Raw genomic sequence first — 17,528 nt, forward strand, 5'->3', positions numbered from 1 at the left:
AACTGGATGCCTTGATCCCTGGAAGATTGGGAAACACATTTTCTAACAGTTTTTTTGTCACTGTGAGAGCATCAGCCTTGTGGCAGAGGTTTCAACCTCTGCAGAAAACATACTTACAATAACAAGAACACTGATAACTCATGCTAAGTGGCAGTTGAATGAAGTCGAGATGCAAGTGTTCAAAGGGTCCAGAGGTCTCTGGGGACAAGAGCAGTTTTTTAAAATGCACTATGGTGGGTGAGGGAATGCAAAAAAATGAAAAATGGGATTTGCCAGGGAACTGGAAAGAACCAAGCAGCTGTGTTGCGTTTCCCATAGCCCTGCCTGTTTGTTTAATTTACAGTCACTGTTTACCCAACTTAATGTCTCTGACTCAGGAGCAGACTGTTATCATGTTACAAGGACATCAGGATGGAAAAATCCGGCAATGAGGGGTCATTTTTAGCAGAAGCAGAATGGACTTCATCCACATGAACCATCCACAGTCTTTATAGATTCTGTTGCTGCTGCCTTTGCATGAAACTCAGCTAGGGAAATTATTTTGGCAAAATACAGAATCCTTGTTTTCTAGGCATTTTACACCTTTTCTTAGCCAATGAAAAAAAAATCCTACTTTCCTTGCATACAGAATTGCTTCCCTTGTTATCTTTAGCAGCTTCAATTACATACATTAGCATTTTTAACCTTTAAAAACCTTAATTTCTAGTGAAAAATAAAGAAGTAAACAATTATGAACTGTCTTTTATATTAGCATTCTCTGGCTTGTCAAGTTTATAAGTATTTTTTATAAGTTCTAGAAATGTATACTATCCATCATGGCGTAAAACATGTTTACTGACAGCCCCAAATATCTTAATTCCTCTGTAAAAGGAAGCAAAAAGTGGATAAACCTATGTTCAGTAATTAATGTTTCAGTATTTTATTTAGAAATGATCTAGATCATCATGTTTCTCATAATTTAATTTAACTTAGCAAAATTCTAAGGTTTCAGGTTACCAAAAAGATTTGGGGAAACTATTTTTAAGTAGACAAACCATAAAATATAATTGTTGCTAAAAAGTTTATCTATAAACTCTTATCCCACTTATATCTATCTAAATCAATTGCTCCCAACTATATGTTTGGATTACCTGTGAATACTTCATGAGACATTTTACAAAATTAGCCACCATTCTAACTAAATTTTCCTGCTGACAAATTGTGTGACAGAGATAACATGAATTTACTTGATTTTTAGTAAACCTAAGTAGAATAAAAGTGGTGTGTTTGAATTTTATGCAATATTGATAACTCTAAAGACATACCTGTTCTAATTAAATCCACAAACTTGAACCAGGGTTAATTTACTAAAGATTGACCTGAGATCATGTGAACTTGAAAAAAATTGAGGTTATTTTTTATTATCTTCCTGAGAGTTTAAGCATTTAACTTTAAGCCAATTAAATAGAGCTCTTTTACAAATTAATTTTGGCAATACCATTCAGAGGTGGAAAAACATCACACATCTACAACACACATATATAAATGCACACAACATATAGAAAGACGCAAAGAAAGACCTTATAGTTACTAATATTTGTGGAAAAGACAAAGATTTTTCATTTGCTCAATTCCCAAATAACTCTCTTTTCTTTCTTTTCTTTTCCTGATGAGAAATTTCTCCCTAAAGTTTGCATTTCAAAAAATGGCTCTTTGTTCCTAGAGAAGATGGGGGTAGAAAATCTAATCACAAAGGCATGGAGAAAAGTATTCAAGTTTTCTCCAAGATGGAGTTGGGGGATATTTGCCTATTATCAGAGATCTAGGGTAATTTAAATTTTTAAGTGCAGGAAAATTCTGTTTCTTTTTTTTTAAAGATTGGCACCTGAGCTAACAGCTGTTGCCAATCTTCTTTTTTTTCCTGCTTTTTCTCCCCAAATCCCCCCAGTACATAGTTGTAAATTTTTAATTGTAGGTCCTTCTAGTTGTGGCATGTGGGATGCCACCTCAACATGGCCTGATAAGCGGTGCCATGTCCACACCCAGAATCCAAACCAGCGAAACCCTGGGCTGCCAAAGCAGAGCATGTGAATTTAACCACTCAGCCATGGGGCCGGCCCTAAATTCTGTTTCTAATGTCTGCATTTTTTACAATATCTATAAGCATTTTGAGATGAATAGGGGAGGTTTTTGGATTGGCAAAAAAAGGTGAACTTTGAACTGCTCTCTAGATCACTGTCTTTAGCCCTGCAGAGTTTTGCAAGACAAATTCAGTTGTTTCTAGTTCCCCAAAGGACTGACTTGCAGTCTGAATACTAGAGAGGCTGATCTGCCCTTCCAACTACATTTTCTCCAGTTTGTTTCTTTCCCTCTGGGTACATAGTTTAGGAGAGAAGTCCTAAGAAAAAAATTCCTATTAGGCTCTGCATATCAGATTCCAATTTGGCCAAATTTCTGATCATTAAGTTATTAAATCCTTTCAAATATTTTGTCAGCTTCCAGCTGGGACAAACCATAAATATTTTTGGCAGTACTGAATAACCCCATTAATTTTAATTTTAGTTTTCCCTTGACTGTTTAAGGGAATAACATAGCAGTTTATAAAAAAAAAAAAAAAGAATCCTTCAGAGTTTTGTCAACTCTGGGAGGGGCCCATATGAGGCGTTTAAGTTGATGTTAAAGAATTTGCATAGGGCCTTTGAGAACAGTCTCTTTTCTAGTGTCCCAATTTATACAATTGAGACATAAATTTCTGGGCCAGTGTTTTGATAATGGACTTCTAGGAGGGTGAAATGGAGGAGGCCTAGGTGTTGTTTTAGATGCTGTGTCTTTAATTTTCCATTAGCCTTTTGGAACAAATCTTTCACTGAAGCTATTTCAGAATCCTGAAGCCTTTCGGAAGCTTCTACATACCATTTAAAATAGGTGTCCCATTCTGTTTGTTCAACCTGGGATCCCTTGCTCTCAAGTGCATCTCTTAAATGAGTGCTCTCGACTAACTGAAACGTTCCCCATAACGGCCATTGTAATTCCAGGCTGTTTTTAGTAAAGCCCTGCCATTTTGTTAAATAGCTGCAGCTCCTGAGACTATAGTTCTTAAACATAAAACAAGCAGGTATGCAGGAAGGTGGCATGCTCAACTCAACTCCGAATATAAGGAATCTCATTTCTTCTAGCTAGGCCTTTGGGTTTCTGAGCCAAACAAATACTTAAGAGGGATGTGTCTTGGGGTTGGAAGCTGTAGCGTGTTTTACGGTGTACTTTGTTGTATGGAAATTTTCTTGATGTTGATGGGTGACCTAGTGTCAATCTAACCCATTCCATGATCAACTTATCCTAACATGAGAGTCTTTGGGTTAGCTGGCAAGCACTCTAACAGCTTTTAAGTGTTCGACCCATACCCACCAATTTGGGGGCTTTCTTGGTTTCTGAGATTCCCATTAGTGATGGTCTCTACCTCATGTGCACATTAATATAACAGCAGTGACCCATGAACTAGTGACTGGGGAAAGGATTGAACCAGCAGGCCCTAAAGAATGGGGACTGAGGATTGATCCCAAACAAATGGGGAACTGCAGCTGTGACCAGTAGTTCCCAATGTAGAATGACGGGAAGGATTCCAAACCAACAGGGAACTGCAGACCAAACCATCAGCAGTTCCCAACACGGAATCCAGGGACAGTACAAGGGCTGGGTTTAGATGTTACTGTCGTCTGAATCGGACGCAGGCTGATCTCAGACCTAGTCTGGTCCCAGACCCAGTCCAGTTCCAGCCGGCAAGCACCAACAATTCCCGTGCAACTTTGGACTGGGGGAAAAGATGGAAACAGCAGCCCACAAAGAACGGGGACTGTGAACTAATTCCAAACAAATGGAGAACCGCAGCTGCTACCAAAAGTTCCGCATGTGGAAAGCGGGTAAGGACTCCAAATAAATGGGGAATTCTGTTATTCCCAAGGTGGAATCTGCAGATGGAACCAAGGGATGAGGTTTTCCACTCAAATAACCTGTAAATTGTGGTCTGAAAGGACAGTTAGATCATGAGTTTGACACAAAAAGACAGTGGAGCTCAAACTGATAGGAATTTAACAATGGCCTTTGGAAACTGTGAGAAAGACAGTGAACTCAAAAGGGTTCGCAGGGCTCCACGCCTGTTTCCTGTTCCCCAAACACCATCAGAAGTTTACTTTGGATCCTGTCACTGCCACCAAATTTGTTAAAAAGCAAAATTCAACTGAGTAAATTTGAAGATCTATTGGCTTAATTCAATGATTCGTGAATCAGGCAGCATCCCATCCAGCAAGTAGAGAGATACCCCAACGAGCTGTACGAAATGGAAGGTTCTTATAGGCAGAAGGAGGGTGGGGCAAGGAAGTTACCAACAAAAGACAAGAAAAGCATTGTTTCAGGCCAGGACATCTTTTGGGGAGAAGGGAACGGCAGGGATTTTATCATGAGGATTACCTTACTAATGCTAATCAGGAAATTTCAGATTGACTGTTCAAAAGTCACATTCCTAGGGGCTGGCCCCATGGCTGAGTGGTTGAGTTGGCGTGCTCCGCTGCAGGTGGCCCAGTGTTTCGTTGGTTCGAATCCTGGGTGCAGACATGGCACCGCTCATCAAGCCATGCTGAGGCAGCGTCCCACATGCCACAACTAGAAGGACCCACAACGTAGAATATACAACTATGTACTGGGGGGGCTTTGGGGAGAGAAATGAAAAAAATAAAATCTTTAAAAAAAAAAGTCACATTCCTGGAATAGGTTGTAACTGTAATTGTCTTGGTTTGCTGTTGTGGGGACAAATGAGTCCATTTGGGGCCTATTATTTCTTTTTTAACAGTTGTACGTTTCTAGGAATTTACCCATTTATTCTAGGTTATCCAATTGTTGGTGAATAATTCTTCACAGCAGTCTCTTGTGATTCTCTGTATTTCTATGACAGTTGTTTTTTTCCTTTGTTTTGTTTTTTCTTAGAAACATCTTTATTGCAAGTGTTTTTAAATGCTTCTCTCCATGTATTACAGAATGCGTATAACTTTCATTCACTGATATAACTGATATATAACTCAGCAAGCAAGTTGGGCTCTTTGAAACATTTTTATTACAAGTGTTCTTAAACACTTCTCTACATGCACTGCAGAATGGGTATTACTTCAATTCACCAATATCACCTGTGATATCAGTTTTAATGTCTCCTCTTTCATTTCTGATTTTGAGTTTTCTCTCTTTTTTCTCAGTCTACCTAATTGTCAATTTTGTTAATCTTTTCCCAAAAAACCCAAACTCTTAGTTTTGTTGATTTTTTCTGTTGTTTTTCTATTCTCTATTACATTGATTTCTACTCTTATCTTTATTATTTCCTTACTTCTGCTAACTTTGGGCTTAATTTGTTCTTTTTTGAGTTCCTCGAGGTGTAAGGTTGTTTGAGATTGGAGGCACTTATTGCTATAAACTTCCTTCTTAGTACTGCTTTTACTGTATCTCATAAGTTTTGCAGATGATATGATCTTATGTGTAGAAAACCCTAAAGATTCCAAAATAAAAAACCTATTAGAACTAATAAACAAATTCGGAAAAGTTGCAGGATACAAAATCAACATACAAAAATCAATTGTGCTTCCATACACTAACAATGAACTATCCAAAATGGAAATTTAGATAACAATCTCATTTACAATAGCATCAAAAAGAATAATATACTTAGGAATAAACTTAACCAAGGAAGCGAAAGACTTGTGTACTGAAAACTCCAAAACAATGATGAAAGAAAATTTAAGAAGACACAAATAAATAGAAAGACAGCCTCCTGTGTTCATGAATTGGGAGAGTTAATATTGTTAAAATGTCTATTCTACCCAAAGCAATATACAGATTCAATGTAATCCCTATCAAAATCTCAATGGAATTTTTTACAGAAATAGCAAAAACAATCCTAAAATTAATATGGAACCACAAAAAAACCCACCCTGAATAGCCAAAATAATGCCGAGAAAGAAGAACAAAACTGAACAAAACATCACAAAAAGAACAAAAGATCACAATTCCTGATTTCAAAATATTACAAAGCTAGAGTATTTAAAACAGTATGGTACGGGCATAAAGACAGACATATAGACCAATGGAATGGAATGAAGAGCCCAGAAATAAACCCACACATATACGGTTAACTGATCTTCAACAAGACCCATTTATTCTAGGTTATCCAATTGTGTGGTATCAAGACCACACAATGGGGAAAGAACAGTCTCTTCAACAAATGGTGTTGGGAAAACTGGATATCCCCACGCAAAAGGATGAAACTGGACCCTTATCTTACATCATAAACACAAAAATCAACTCAAAATGGATTCAGGACTTAAATGTAAGACCTGAAACTATAAAACTCCTAGAAGAAGATATAAGGGGAAATGTCATAACATAGGCCTTGGCAATGACTTAATGGATTTGACACCAAAAGCACAGGCAACAAAAGCAAAAATAGACAAGTGGGACTATATCAAACTAAAAAGCTTCTGCACAGCAAAGGAAACAATCAACAGAGCAAAACAGCAACCAGTGGAATGGAAGAAAATACTTGCAAACCACATATCTGATAAGGAATTAATATCCAAAATATATAAGGAACTCATACAACTCAATAGCAAAAAAACAATCCAATTAAAAAATGGGCAAAGGAACTGAATAGATATGTCTCCAAAGATATACAGATGGCCAACAGGTACATGAAAAGGTGCTCAACATCACTAATCATCAGGGAGATGCAAATCAAAACCACAATGAGACATCACCTCACACCTATTAGAGTGGCTATCATCAAAAAAAACAAAAGATGACAAGTATTGACAAGTTTCTCTCCATGTTTCTCTCTCCATTTCAAGAGAAACTGCAACTTTTGTACACTGTTGGGAGGAATGTAAAATGGTGAAGCCACTATGAAAAACAGCACCAATGGTCCTCAAAAAATTAAAACTAGAACTACAGTATGACCCAGCTATCCCACTTCTGGGTATCTACCTAAAAGAATTGAAATAGGATCTCGAAGAGATATTTGCCCTTCCATGTTCATGCAGCATCATTCTCAATAGCAAAGATGTAGAGACAACCCAAATGTCCATCGACAGATGATGGATAAAGAAAATGTGGTATATACATACAATGGAACATTATTCAGCCTTAAAAAGAAGGAAATCATAGCAATAGGCTACAATGTGGACGAACCTTGGGGACATTTTGCTAAGTGAAATAAGCCAGTCACAAAAAGACAAATATGTCATAATTCCACTTATATGAGGTATCTAAAATAATCAAACCCACAGAAGCAGAAAAAATGGTGGTTTCCAGCAGCTGCAGGAGGGCGAAATGGGGAGCTGCTGTCCAGTGGGTACAAAGTTTCAGTTATGCAAGATGAATAAATTCTAGGGATCTATACAACACTGTGCCTATAGTTAACAAGACTGTATTATACACTTAAAAGTTTAAGAAGGTGTGGGCCAGCCCTGTGGTACAGCAGTTAAACTTGCACATTCCACTTCAGTGGGCCAGGGTTTGCCAGTTTGGATCCTGGGTGCAGACCTATGCACTGCTTGTCAAGCCATGCTGTGGAGGCATCCCACATATAAAGCAGAAGAAGATAGGCATGGATGTTAGCTCAGGGCAGTCTTCCTCAGCAAAAAAAAGAGGAGGATTGGTGGCAAATGTTAGCTCAGGGCTAATCTTCCTTAAAAAATTCAAGAAGGCAGATCTCATGTTAAGATATTAAGTATTCTTACCACAATTTAGAAAAAAATGCTCTCTCAACAAGCCTTCCTTGATTACTGCTCTAAAGCTGCGCACACATGCCACACACACACACTGCCTATCCTCCCTATCACTCTCCCCTGCTTTATTTTCAGCCACACAACTGATCACCTTCTGGTATATTGTATATTTTGCCTATTGATTGGCTTATGTTTTGTTCTGTCTCTCCAGAATGGCAGTATAAGCTCCATATGGGCAGGTAGTTTGTGCCTCTTTTGTTTATTAGTGTATCCCCAACAGCTGGAAGAGTGCCTGGCACATAGTAGCTGCTCAATAAATGTTTGATAGACGAATCAATTGAAAATGAATAAAACTGCCATTCTGGTTTTTACTTCAGTCTTGCAAGTTTGATTAGCATGAGAGACAGCACCTTACAATTCATCAACTGCACGTGCACCAACAAAGTAGTTTCTGCACCTCCAAACCAAGCAAGAACAGACATGAATTGTAGGGACTCCACTGTTAGCTCCATCTTTGACCTTTGCCTCTGACTTCCATGAAACAACGTAAAAGCTGTCCCTTCGGCAGCTGGCACTTCCTCCAGTCCCGCAGGCGCACTAAGCTGCTAAGCCAAAGCATGTGGAACAGGGGGAGTGTTTGGCTCCTTGTGCACATGATGCGTAACTGGGGCTTTGGGAAAGAAGACATTTGGAAGCAGGGACCCACGTGAGAGGAACTGTGTCAGCATTACACTGTGGATGGAGGTGACAGCTTTGCAGTGCTGAGAAAATGACTCAGAAACCAGGCAGGACAATATCTGCTGGGCTCATCCTTCTCATTAATTTCCTATTTTCTGATGATAACTCAGTGGAGAAACCTGGCAAACACATTTGATGAAGGCTAACATCCCCAGCGATGTCACATGGCTATCATGTAGCCCGATAGGATCTGATGAGAAGGGCACTTCACCCCTGGGGCATTCTTTCCCAAACCTAATCCCTAACCCCTAACCTCTAATCTCAGTCTAACCCTGAGAAAAACACCAGACAAACCCAGACAGGACATCCTACAGGATAGCTGGCTGGAGCTGCTATGACCGTCAGGGTCATGAAAAGGCAGGCAGGACTGAGAAACTGCCACAGACCAGAGGAGACACGGCAATGAAATGCAGAGGGGTGTCTCGGATGGGATTCTGGAACAGAAAGAGGACGTTCATGGGAAACCCGGTACATGAAATTATACAGGTGCTAAACTAACGCCAGCCGGCCCCCAGGGACGACACACTGAAAAGCAGAAAGCCTCCCCACAAGTGGAAGCTGCTCATTGTTAAGTTTTACAACTTATCTGTAAAAGACTTGGTTGCTTGAGTTTTGTGTGAGGCGATGCTCACACACCTGGCCCTCCTTGACCCCAGACACACCAGCTCCCAGCTGTATGCAGCTGTTTCCCTGCAGCTGGGTCCAGACCCACAAATCTGCTCTCTGCTGTTCTGAAGCTTGAAAAGTAATTTTTTCAGCCCTTAGATGAGAGTCAAAACACTGGCCTCAGCATTCTCACAGCTTATCACTTTTGCTGACTCTTCCTCATTAGACATCGTGACAGCTACGAGCAAAACCAATGACCACTTCTGTTGCACATAGCGTAGAACAGACCTGACATCAGCACAAAATACTGTACAGCAAAAGTAGGAAAATACAATTTAAACATATAAATGAATGTGCTCCCAAACTGTCCCCACTTCTGTCTTCCACGCCCACACCACCAGAGGGGACACCAGGACGCTCCTGCCTTGCTCTTCTGCTGGCCTGCAGCACTGGGCTGGACGGCTGCACTTGCCACTCTTTCTGCAACTCCTGTGGCTCACTGATGCCGTGAAACCAACAGGTCACAGGGGACATTTACCAGCACCCCACCTCCCTCAGCTGGGTCATCCTCAGATCAGTGACCCCAAACCTGGGTCCAGGGACTGTGGGCAGCCTGCATAGGCTCACAAGAGAAAGACTCAGGCAGGCACTGAGAAGAGTTCAGTGACTTTGACAAGACAAGAGGGTGGAGTACGTTTAAGGAAAAGGAGGAAGAGCTGGAAGCTGGAGGGAAAAGCAAGGGCTGGGCTGTTGCCCAGTGCAAGAGCCCTCTCAATAGGTCAGAGGGAGTGAGCAGTTAGGAGTCCATAGGAGTGAGGATTGAGTCACCAGAGTTTAAGGAGCATCTAAAACTTAATCAGATGAAGAGAAGGATGCTTCGCAGGGTTGAAAACTTCCTTCACGTCTTCTTGTGTTATCTTCTCAGTGACGTTTCACATCTGGGACCTGCATTCCCTGCCCTCCTCCGCACTTCCTCATCTTGTAAAAGGGCATCAGCATCTGGGCAGGCGCCCAAGCTGATAACTCGGGAGGCTCTGCGGTCCCCCGTGACTGTCAGGTCTACCCCAGGATGCTTTCTGAATTCACTGCCTTATCTGCCCCCACCTGGACCACACAGTCTCCAGCTCCAGCTCAGACCCTTCTGTTGTCAGAAGGAACTTTCTGAAATCCTGATCTGAACAGGCCACTCACAGTCTACAGACCATGCAGGCTCTCCGTTGCCATAGGCAAGGTCTAACCACTGGCACGGTCCCAAAGCTCTTTGCCATCTGGATCTGGCCCCAGCTCTGCCTCCCCTCCACAGAGCTTCCCCCTGCTGGGGCACCCAGCCCGCTTCCCCACTCTGCTCCCTCTGCTGGGGAGGCTGGCTGACTCTTACCTGCTACTCAAGACCCTGCCCAAAGGCTGCCTCCTGTGAGGCCTTCCAGGGCACATCCAGGGCAGTTAGTCATGACTGCCTGCAGATATGAGCCTTTAGAGCAGCTACCATATTTTCTTCTAACATTTTGTTGTCTTGCAGTAAACTTCTGAAAGGCACGGACCACACGAGTGACGCCTGCATCTCAGCGGCGTAACTGATGCTGTAGCATAAATGAATGTGATGGACAGTATATGTGCACACTCAGCTGGAACTACCACTTCCACATGGTCCCTAATCAGGGGTGCTGTGGTGCTGGCTCCCACACCACAGCCTTGGCCCCCGAGGAAAGGCATCTCCCTACAGGGTGAAGCTGGGAAGCTGCTTACCTGAAAGCAGAAGGCTAGAGCACCATTTGGGCTGGGAGCTGTCGGGGAACCCCACAGTGGATCCAGCGATCAAAGTTACTGTGACATGTTGGCCTTATGGGGTGGAGGGACTTGTATTGCTATTTCCCAGAGTATTTGGGGAACTAGTGCTAGAGAAAGAGCTCAGAGAAGATAACGGCTCGTTGGGTTAAAGCCGAACAGGGATCTTTCCTGCAGGACTTAGGCGCTTCAACTTCCTGCGGACATGCCAGTGCCCAAGGGCGGGCAGTCAATGGAGCTTCCCAGACACACATGACCCCAGAGCCACAGGGCACCGCGGAAGCTACTTTGGGAAACACTGGCCCAAACTGGTGAATGACAAACGAAGGACTCAGAACAAAGTATCTGTTTATTTCTCGTTCATTGTGGTCACTCTAAAATATGTCGATCATCAGGATCAAACAGGCTTTCTCAGAAAGATCAGAGGAAAAAGCATGTCTTCATGGAATCAAAACCTTCTATTCAGAATAAGCATTAGCAAAATGAAAGCAGCTGCCTCATAAATGCAGCGCCATAGAGTCTTCAGAAAGGGATTGGAAAACAATTATACAAATATTTTGCTACAGATTAAAATAACCCGAAACTACAATCATTGGCTATAAATATAGCCATGTGTAATCACATTAAAAATAAAAAGTGAAACTCCTCAGACGATTTGCTCTCTTGCTTGTCCGGGGGCAGGCAGCAAGTGCTGCTGGACACCCAGTTGGGGGCAGATCAGAAGGAACTGTAAGCCACTCAGCCGCCACCGCTGGATGCCTGCCCAGCCAGGAGAGCAGGCTCAGGATCTGCATGCCAAGCACCCCTGTGGCTTCCCATTGTCACAGAGCGATTTGATTAACTGCTTATAATTCCACCAAATAGGACTCCCAATGAGAGGACTGACAGGAGCATTACAAGAAACTACTGGGACTGCATCTGCCTTTTCAATCTGGCAAGACTCATAAGGCATTCATCCCTCCACTTCCTTCGGGCAGCTAAGTGCTCCGGATCATCTGGAATTTTCACACACATGGCCTGGAAACAGGAAAAAAAGAAAAAAAAAAAAAAAAAAAGCATCAAGAGGCACTCATTTATCAGGAGTATAATTCTTCCTATTTACGCTGATTGGGAATTTGCTTTCAAAGACAAAAGAAGGATGATAAACCCCCAATTAACATAAGCTACACTTCCTCAGAGACAAGTCAAAATGGGCTAGGAGTTCACTGGCCACATTGCTCTTAAGGTCTCCCACGGCCATGACAGAACTGTGGACAAAGTTAGGAGTGAGGAGCCATCAAAATCAAAGACTCAGCTACAAACAATGCTCCACCTGCAGCCCAGGGCTTCCACTCGGCCAGCACAGTTCTCTGTAAGGGCCGACATACCTGGTTAACTTTTTCAACAGTGGGCCCGGAAAACTCTGGAACAGGTCCAAAACTCTTGAGGACACGTTTCATGCCTTCTCTGTATCTGTCACAGTAGCTTAACATACCTGAAATCATATGAAAACAAGAACTCACATATTGGCAAGAATACTACATAACTCCAAACTAAGAAATCTGTGCAGGGTGTTGTCCTGGGGTCGATGAACTACATCCTTTTCTTCCTGCAGATGGAGGAAAGGTGGAGGTGGGAAGTGCTCCTTGCTCAGCTGGCCCTGGGGAGTGAAGGTCCTCACCATTAGTCCCTAGTCAAGCTCTCTCTCAGATCCTAAAATCCTGAAAAGCGACGGAACCCTCGGGCCTACTGTTCCACCTCTGTCAGCGCATGTCACGGGACACTCCAGTCGGCCTACATTCCCGCATTGATGTGTTAAACGTCACGTTAAGTTCTACTTTCACCAAAAACGTCTCCTTCAACAATGTCTCTATAAGGTTACTTGTGTAAATGGCTTGAATGCATTTTCTAAGAACCAAAGTTGTCAAAGTTCAATTAAATCTGTTTCCCATTTTACCCTTATTCCGTGAATTCTAGTTACCACTTTAGGCTCTTTAAAGGGACCATGTTTATCCGGGAGGCAGGCTGGGAGCTCACACGGGGACCGAGCCCAGTCCTCCCACCCGGGCTGCACTGCTTTCCTACGGCTTCTGCGGCCCTCGGGGATCCAATCCATTTCTTGGGTTCTAGGATAGGGCCCTAGGAATTTGATGGAGACGCACAGGAAGAAGAGGCTTATCCTGAAGGGCGAGGGGAGGGTGAAGCATGGTGACCTAAGGCTGTGGCTAAGACGGTGTGCAGAATCGGACGTGCCGAGAGGCAAAGAGTCAGCTGCCCGCCTCGGCACGGGGCGGCAGGCCCGCCCCGACCTGGCCTGCTCTGCGGCCGCAGGGCTCCCCGGCCCACGGGGCAGCGAGGCCGGGCCGGCGAGGGCGTGCGCTCGGACACAAGTCGGGTCAGCACCAGGGCTGGGCCCGGGGGACACAGGACACGGGGCTGAGCTGCCCGCTGTTGCGCCCGTGGCCCATTTCCAACAGCTTTCCACACCAGAAAGACTCGGCAGTTGGTCAGTCAGGCTAAAGAGCCAACAAGGGACAAATGAGGCTGCACAATTCGCAGACACGGGAGCTTGGCTGTCACCTGCCGCACAGAAACTGGGCGTGACTGACTCATCCATATAGAAATGAGCACCACTGCACAGTCTTTGGAAACAAAGACAAAACACTTCTCTGGGTTTAGTGTTGGGGGACTAAACTGCTGGAGAAGCCTGAATTCACTGGGTTTCAACTTCATTTGCCTCAGACAGTTCTCCTTCTCTTTCGGTGTGCTACAATTATATGCAATTTGCTCTTAGAAATTGTTTTGAAGGGTAAAAAATTCAAACATACAAACCTTTCTGACAGAACCTACAATTAAGTCTCTTTTTAAAATAAGATGTTTCATTTCATTTAAGATAACTTGACAATTCTGAATTCTGGAAGGCTCCCTAAATATGCCAGCATTGGCTTCCCTTAGATGGCTTAGCATTTCTGGAACATAGAAAACATACACATTTATTTCCTTGTGGGAATTAAATATTTACTTCACTATTTGTTTATTTATTCAAACTAAAGGTGATAAAGTCTAGACACAAATACAGTTTATTCCTTTTTGGGATCAGAGACACAAGAATCAACGAAGTTGGAAAGGTACACATGAGAAGAAAGAGGAAGAGTCGCTGTAGCTGCGTCTTCATCCCAACCTTGTGGGAAAACAAAGCCCCGCGCCGCTCTCAGGAGCCCAGTCCGCCTCTCCTCCATGCCAGCAACACCAGCCACACGGTTCAACTCCCCTGCCCCTTTCACCTCTGGATTACTCCACATTTTCTGAGCGAGTGTTCGTCTTCTACTGTCCCTGTGAAGTCATCTGAATCTCCCATGGGCTTTCTAGAACTTTTCCCCCTACTATCTTTTATAAAATTTGAAGGCATTTATTTCTTCAGAATAGAACAAAATATGGTGAAACTCTTTATAGTACATTCCTAATTTCCCCCCAACTTGTTCAGGAAACCAATTAAAACTTCACTCTTGCTAATATAAAAACACTTTCTATAACACACACTCAGGCTCTTGGGATAAGAGCCCTTTTGCTAACGGCGCAGCCGCGGCGGGCGCTGCAGGGGTGTGCAGACCCTCTGGCAGCAGCTGCAGGGAGCCGGGCGCCCTGAAGGGCGCTCTCCCACCTGCTCACACACAGCAGCTCATGGTGACCGACAGCCAAGACCTGCATTGTGCCATATCATTTACAATGTCCCAGTAAACTTATTACTGTTACTGTTATTTGCAACACCTCCCCTTCCATTAGAAAAGTATAAAAGGAGAATTTTACCGTATTTCCAACAATAATTTGGCTTCTACAGCAAGAAAGGAGAACTGAGTGGGAATTATTCTAGAATAACAATTTCATTGGAAACGGAAGGGAAAACACCACTTCTTCTATCCCACTAGTCTGTCCTCCCCTGTATTACTCTGAAATTTAGTCTTCCCTCACATTTTTCCTTCTGCACTTCCAGGTCCTCTGTTCTGTTCACCAATTCTTGCAGAGCTTAGCTTTTTAGAAGACGTTGAACCTAATTTCTTAAGAGATGCTTTTACGGAATGAGAAAAAGAACTGATTCTCATGAGATTAGATTTAGCCTATCTTGCTGCTTTCTAACTTGGAATTCTTTAGTTGTGAGCCTGAAGGTGAGACAGCATGCTTTCTGGAACCTTCAGCATAACCCGAGGTGGGTGGGCAGGCAGGGAGCCTTCCCGTCTGTCTGTATTTACAGAGTAGGCACCGGCCGGCATGGGGCCCCACTGTCAGCCCTGGAAGCGGCTGCCTACCGTGCTCTGGGAGTTCTTTCCTGGAGAGCTCTAATTGCACCCACACCAGAAGAGTCTAGTTTGCACACAGCTATGAACCCCACACCCACATGAATTCACCTGCTTTAAGAGCCAGGGTTTCACAGAACCTATTAAGGAAGATTAAAAAGAACCCAAAGCATAGAGTGACATTATCTAATTCCCACCTGAGTGAGACCTCGCCTGAGGTCAGAAGGCAGGTGGAGACAGAAACCAACCTGGGGCTCCTTAACTCACAAAGTCCCAGCCATATCAGCTCACCTGTTTCTGCCAGTAACACTCCACATAAATGAACCACCCCAGCAAGTAGGCATCTCGATTAAAAAAGACAGGCACCCACACACAGGAGGAAGCTGGTGAGGCAATGTGGCACGCACTCACTTTACCTGGAGGTCATTCCAGGGGCTGCCGGATTCTCAGACACAGAACTTCCCAGGGAGAGCTAAACTCAGGAGGTGCCCAAAGAGCTGCCAGGAGTCAGACGGAGCAGTTCTCTGTGCTGACCCACTAGTCCAAAAGCTCAGCAAAGAAGCAAACCACACAAACTCTCGAGGTTTCACTATTCCACAGCAAAAACGTCCTAATCTGTATTTATTCTGTACTTCTCTCTCATGCACTTGCGAATCTTTTGGGGAGAATAAAAACAAGACAAAACTGGAAGAGTAATGAATCAAACAAACAAGACAAACTCTGTGTGAATACGACATTTATTAAGATGAATATGTGTTAGCCATCCTGCTAAGTGTTTCTGTCTGGTTTAAATTCTCACCCGACTCTTGTGAGGTAGTTCTGGTGCCATACCCATTTCACAGGCACAGAAACCGAGATGCACTGAACTACCTCGCACAAGGTTATCCAGCTTGTAATCAGGTAGGGACTCAGGCTGACTGGCCCCACTGACCAGATCCATTGTTCTGAGAGCTTGCCCTTCACCAGTGTTGCTTTTAAAAAGGAGCTAAAAGGGAAAGTAAGCATGCTGGCCTCCTGTTTTCCAGGTGCTATTTTATTAGATTAAAAATAAATCCTAAAATATTTTTACCACTTCTAGATAAACTGTAGCTTTTAAGAGGAATAACTAGCTTACACCTGAGATGTTGGCTTTATGAAAACAACATCAGAAAAAAAGAATTCTCCCAGCTCCAATCTTGATATATTCTGGGTGACACTGTGAGGAATAATGAACATTTCCATTGGTTCCAAGCCAGATCTCGTAACTGTCTAACTCTGGGCTTTGGAATGCTCTGAAGTTGAAAACTACATCCGTCCACCATTATCATATGAAGCAAATTAGGTTTTCTTATCATATCTGCTTTGTTTGAAAAATTGCTATGGGCCTCCTTCCCTGTCTGCCACACTGTTTGGTTCTTGAGTTTCTGGTTTCATTGGCTTCTGTTTCTATTTGTTTGAGAGCCAAAGCTGTTCTCAGTTCTCTCCCTATCGATTTCTCAGGACACCTGAATTATCTTATCTTTCTCAAGGAAAAAAAAAAAAGAAAGAAAAGGAAAAACACGGTGGTTATCAAATAGTGTCTACATACATTTCAAATGCTTAAATATGTACATGACCTTTTTTTTTTTTCTTTTTGGTGAAGAAGATGGGCCCTGAGCTAATAGCTGAGTCAATCTTCCTCTATTTCTACGTGGGACACCACCACAGCATGGCTTGATGAGCAGTGCGTAGGTCTGTGCCCAGCATCCGAACCCTTGAACCCCAGGCCACCAAAGCAGAGCACATGAACAGAGCACATGAAGCAGAGCACTAGGCCACTGGGCTGGCCCCGTAAAGTTCTGGTTGAAAAAACATTTGAAATTATCCAAGACTTTATGTTATGATACTTCAAAACTCATGTTTCACTGTTATGAGGGCCTGTTTCTTTACATTATCCTCCTGCGTTCAACTGTTATCCTTCCACAAAAGTAATATGTTGTGCTAGGAGAAATTCCCCTCTTCCTTCAGCCACTCAGCAATGCCTGGTTTTAAGGGAGACTCAAGTTGGTTGTTGAATTATATTTGCATGACACACACGACCAATCCAATCAAGACATCATGTGTGCACCTGCTGTGTGCAAGAATATGTCAAGTAAAACTGCCATGAATTTGTTGGAAATTATATTTCATTAATTACTGTGGTGAAAATCTACTGAACTATTACCAAAACATTGTGGAATTATAAAATTTAAGTCAAACAGACTCCGACTTCCAATCTCACGGCAGGAGTCTCCCCTGAACCTCTAAACATCCTGACAGGTGGGCAACCAGCCTCCAGTGCTCACCTCACCCACCCACAGCATGGCCCTCTCCCTGGACATCAGTTCCACTTACTAGAAAGTTCCTCCGGCCATGTACTGAGCCCAAATCT

General features: G+C 43.1%; 1 protein-coding gene across 2 annotated transcripts in view; it reads right to left on the bottom strand.

Annotated features, from left to right (window-relative positions):
* Positions 1-11,199: 11,199 nt before the first annotated feature.
* CRYL1 (crystallin lambda 1) overlaps positions 11,200-17,528 on the bottom strand; it is a 141,995-nt gene continuing 135,666 nt past the window's right edge. For both annotated transcript variants that reach the window (XM_070520370.1, XM_014837169.3), the window contains exons 7-8: positions 12,236-12,342; positions 11,200-11,885 (exon numbers count right to left, since the gene is read on the bottom strand). In XM_070520370.1, the coding sequence (XP_070376471.1) occupies positions 11,772-11,885; positions 12,236-12,342 (221 nt within the window). In that variant the 3' untranslated portion in view covers positions 11,200-11,771. The remainder of the gene's footprint in view (positions 11,886-12,235; positions 12,343-17,528) is intronic.

The sequence above is a fragment of the Equus asinus genome, chromosome 11 (genome assembly GCF_041296235.1).
Source record: "Equus asinus isolate D_3611 breed Donkey chromosome 11, EquAss-T2T_v2, whole genome shotgun sequence".
NCBI classification, from domain to species: Eukaryota; Metazoa; Chordata; class Mammalia; order Perissodactyla; family Equidae; genus Equus; species Equus asinus.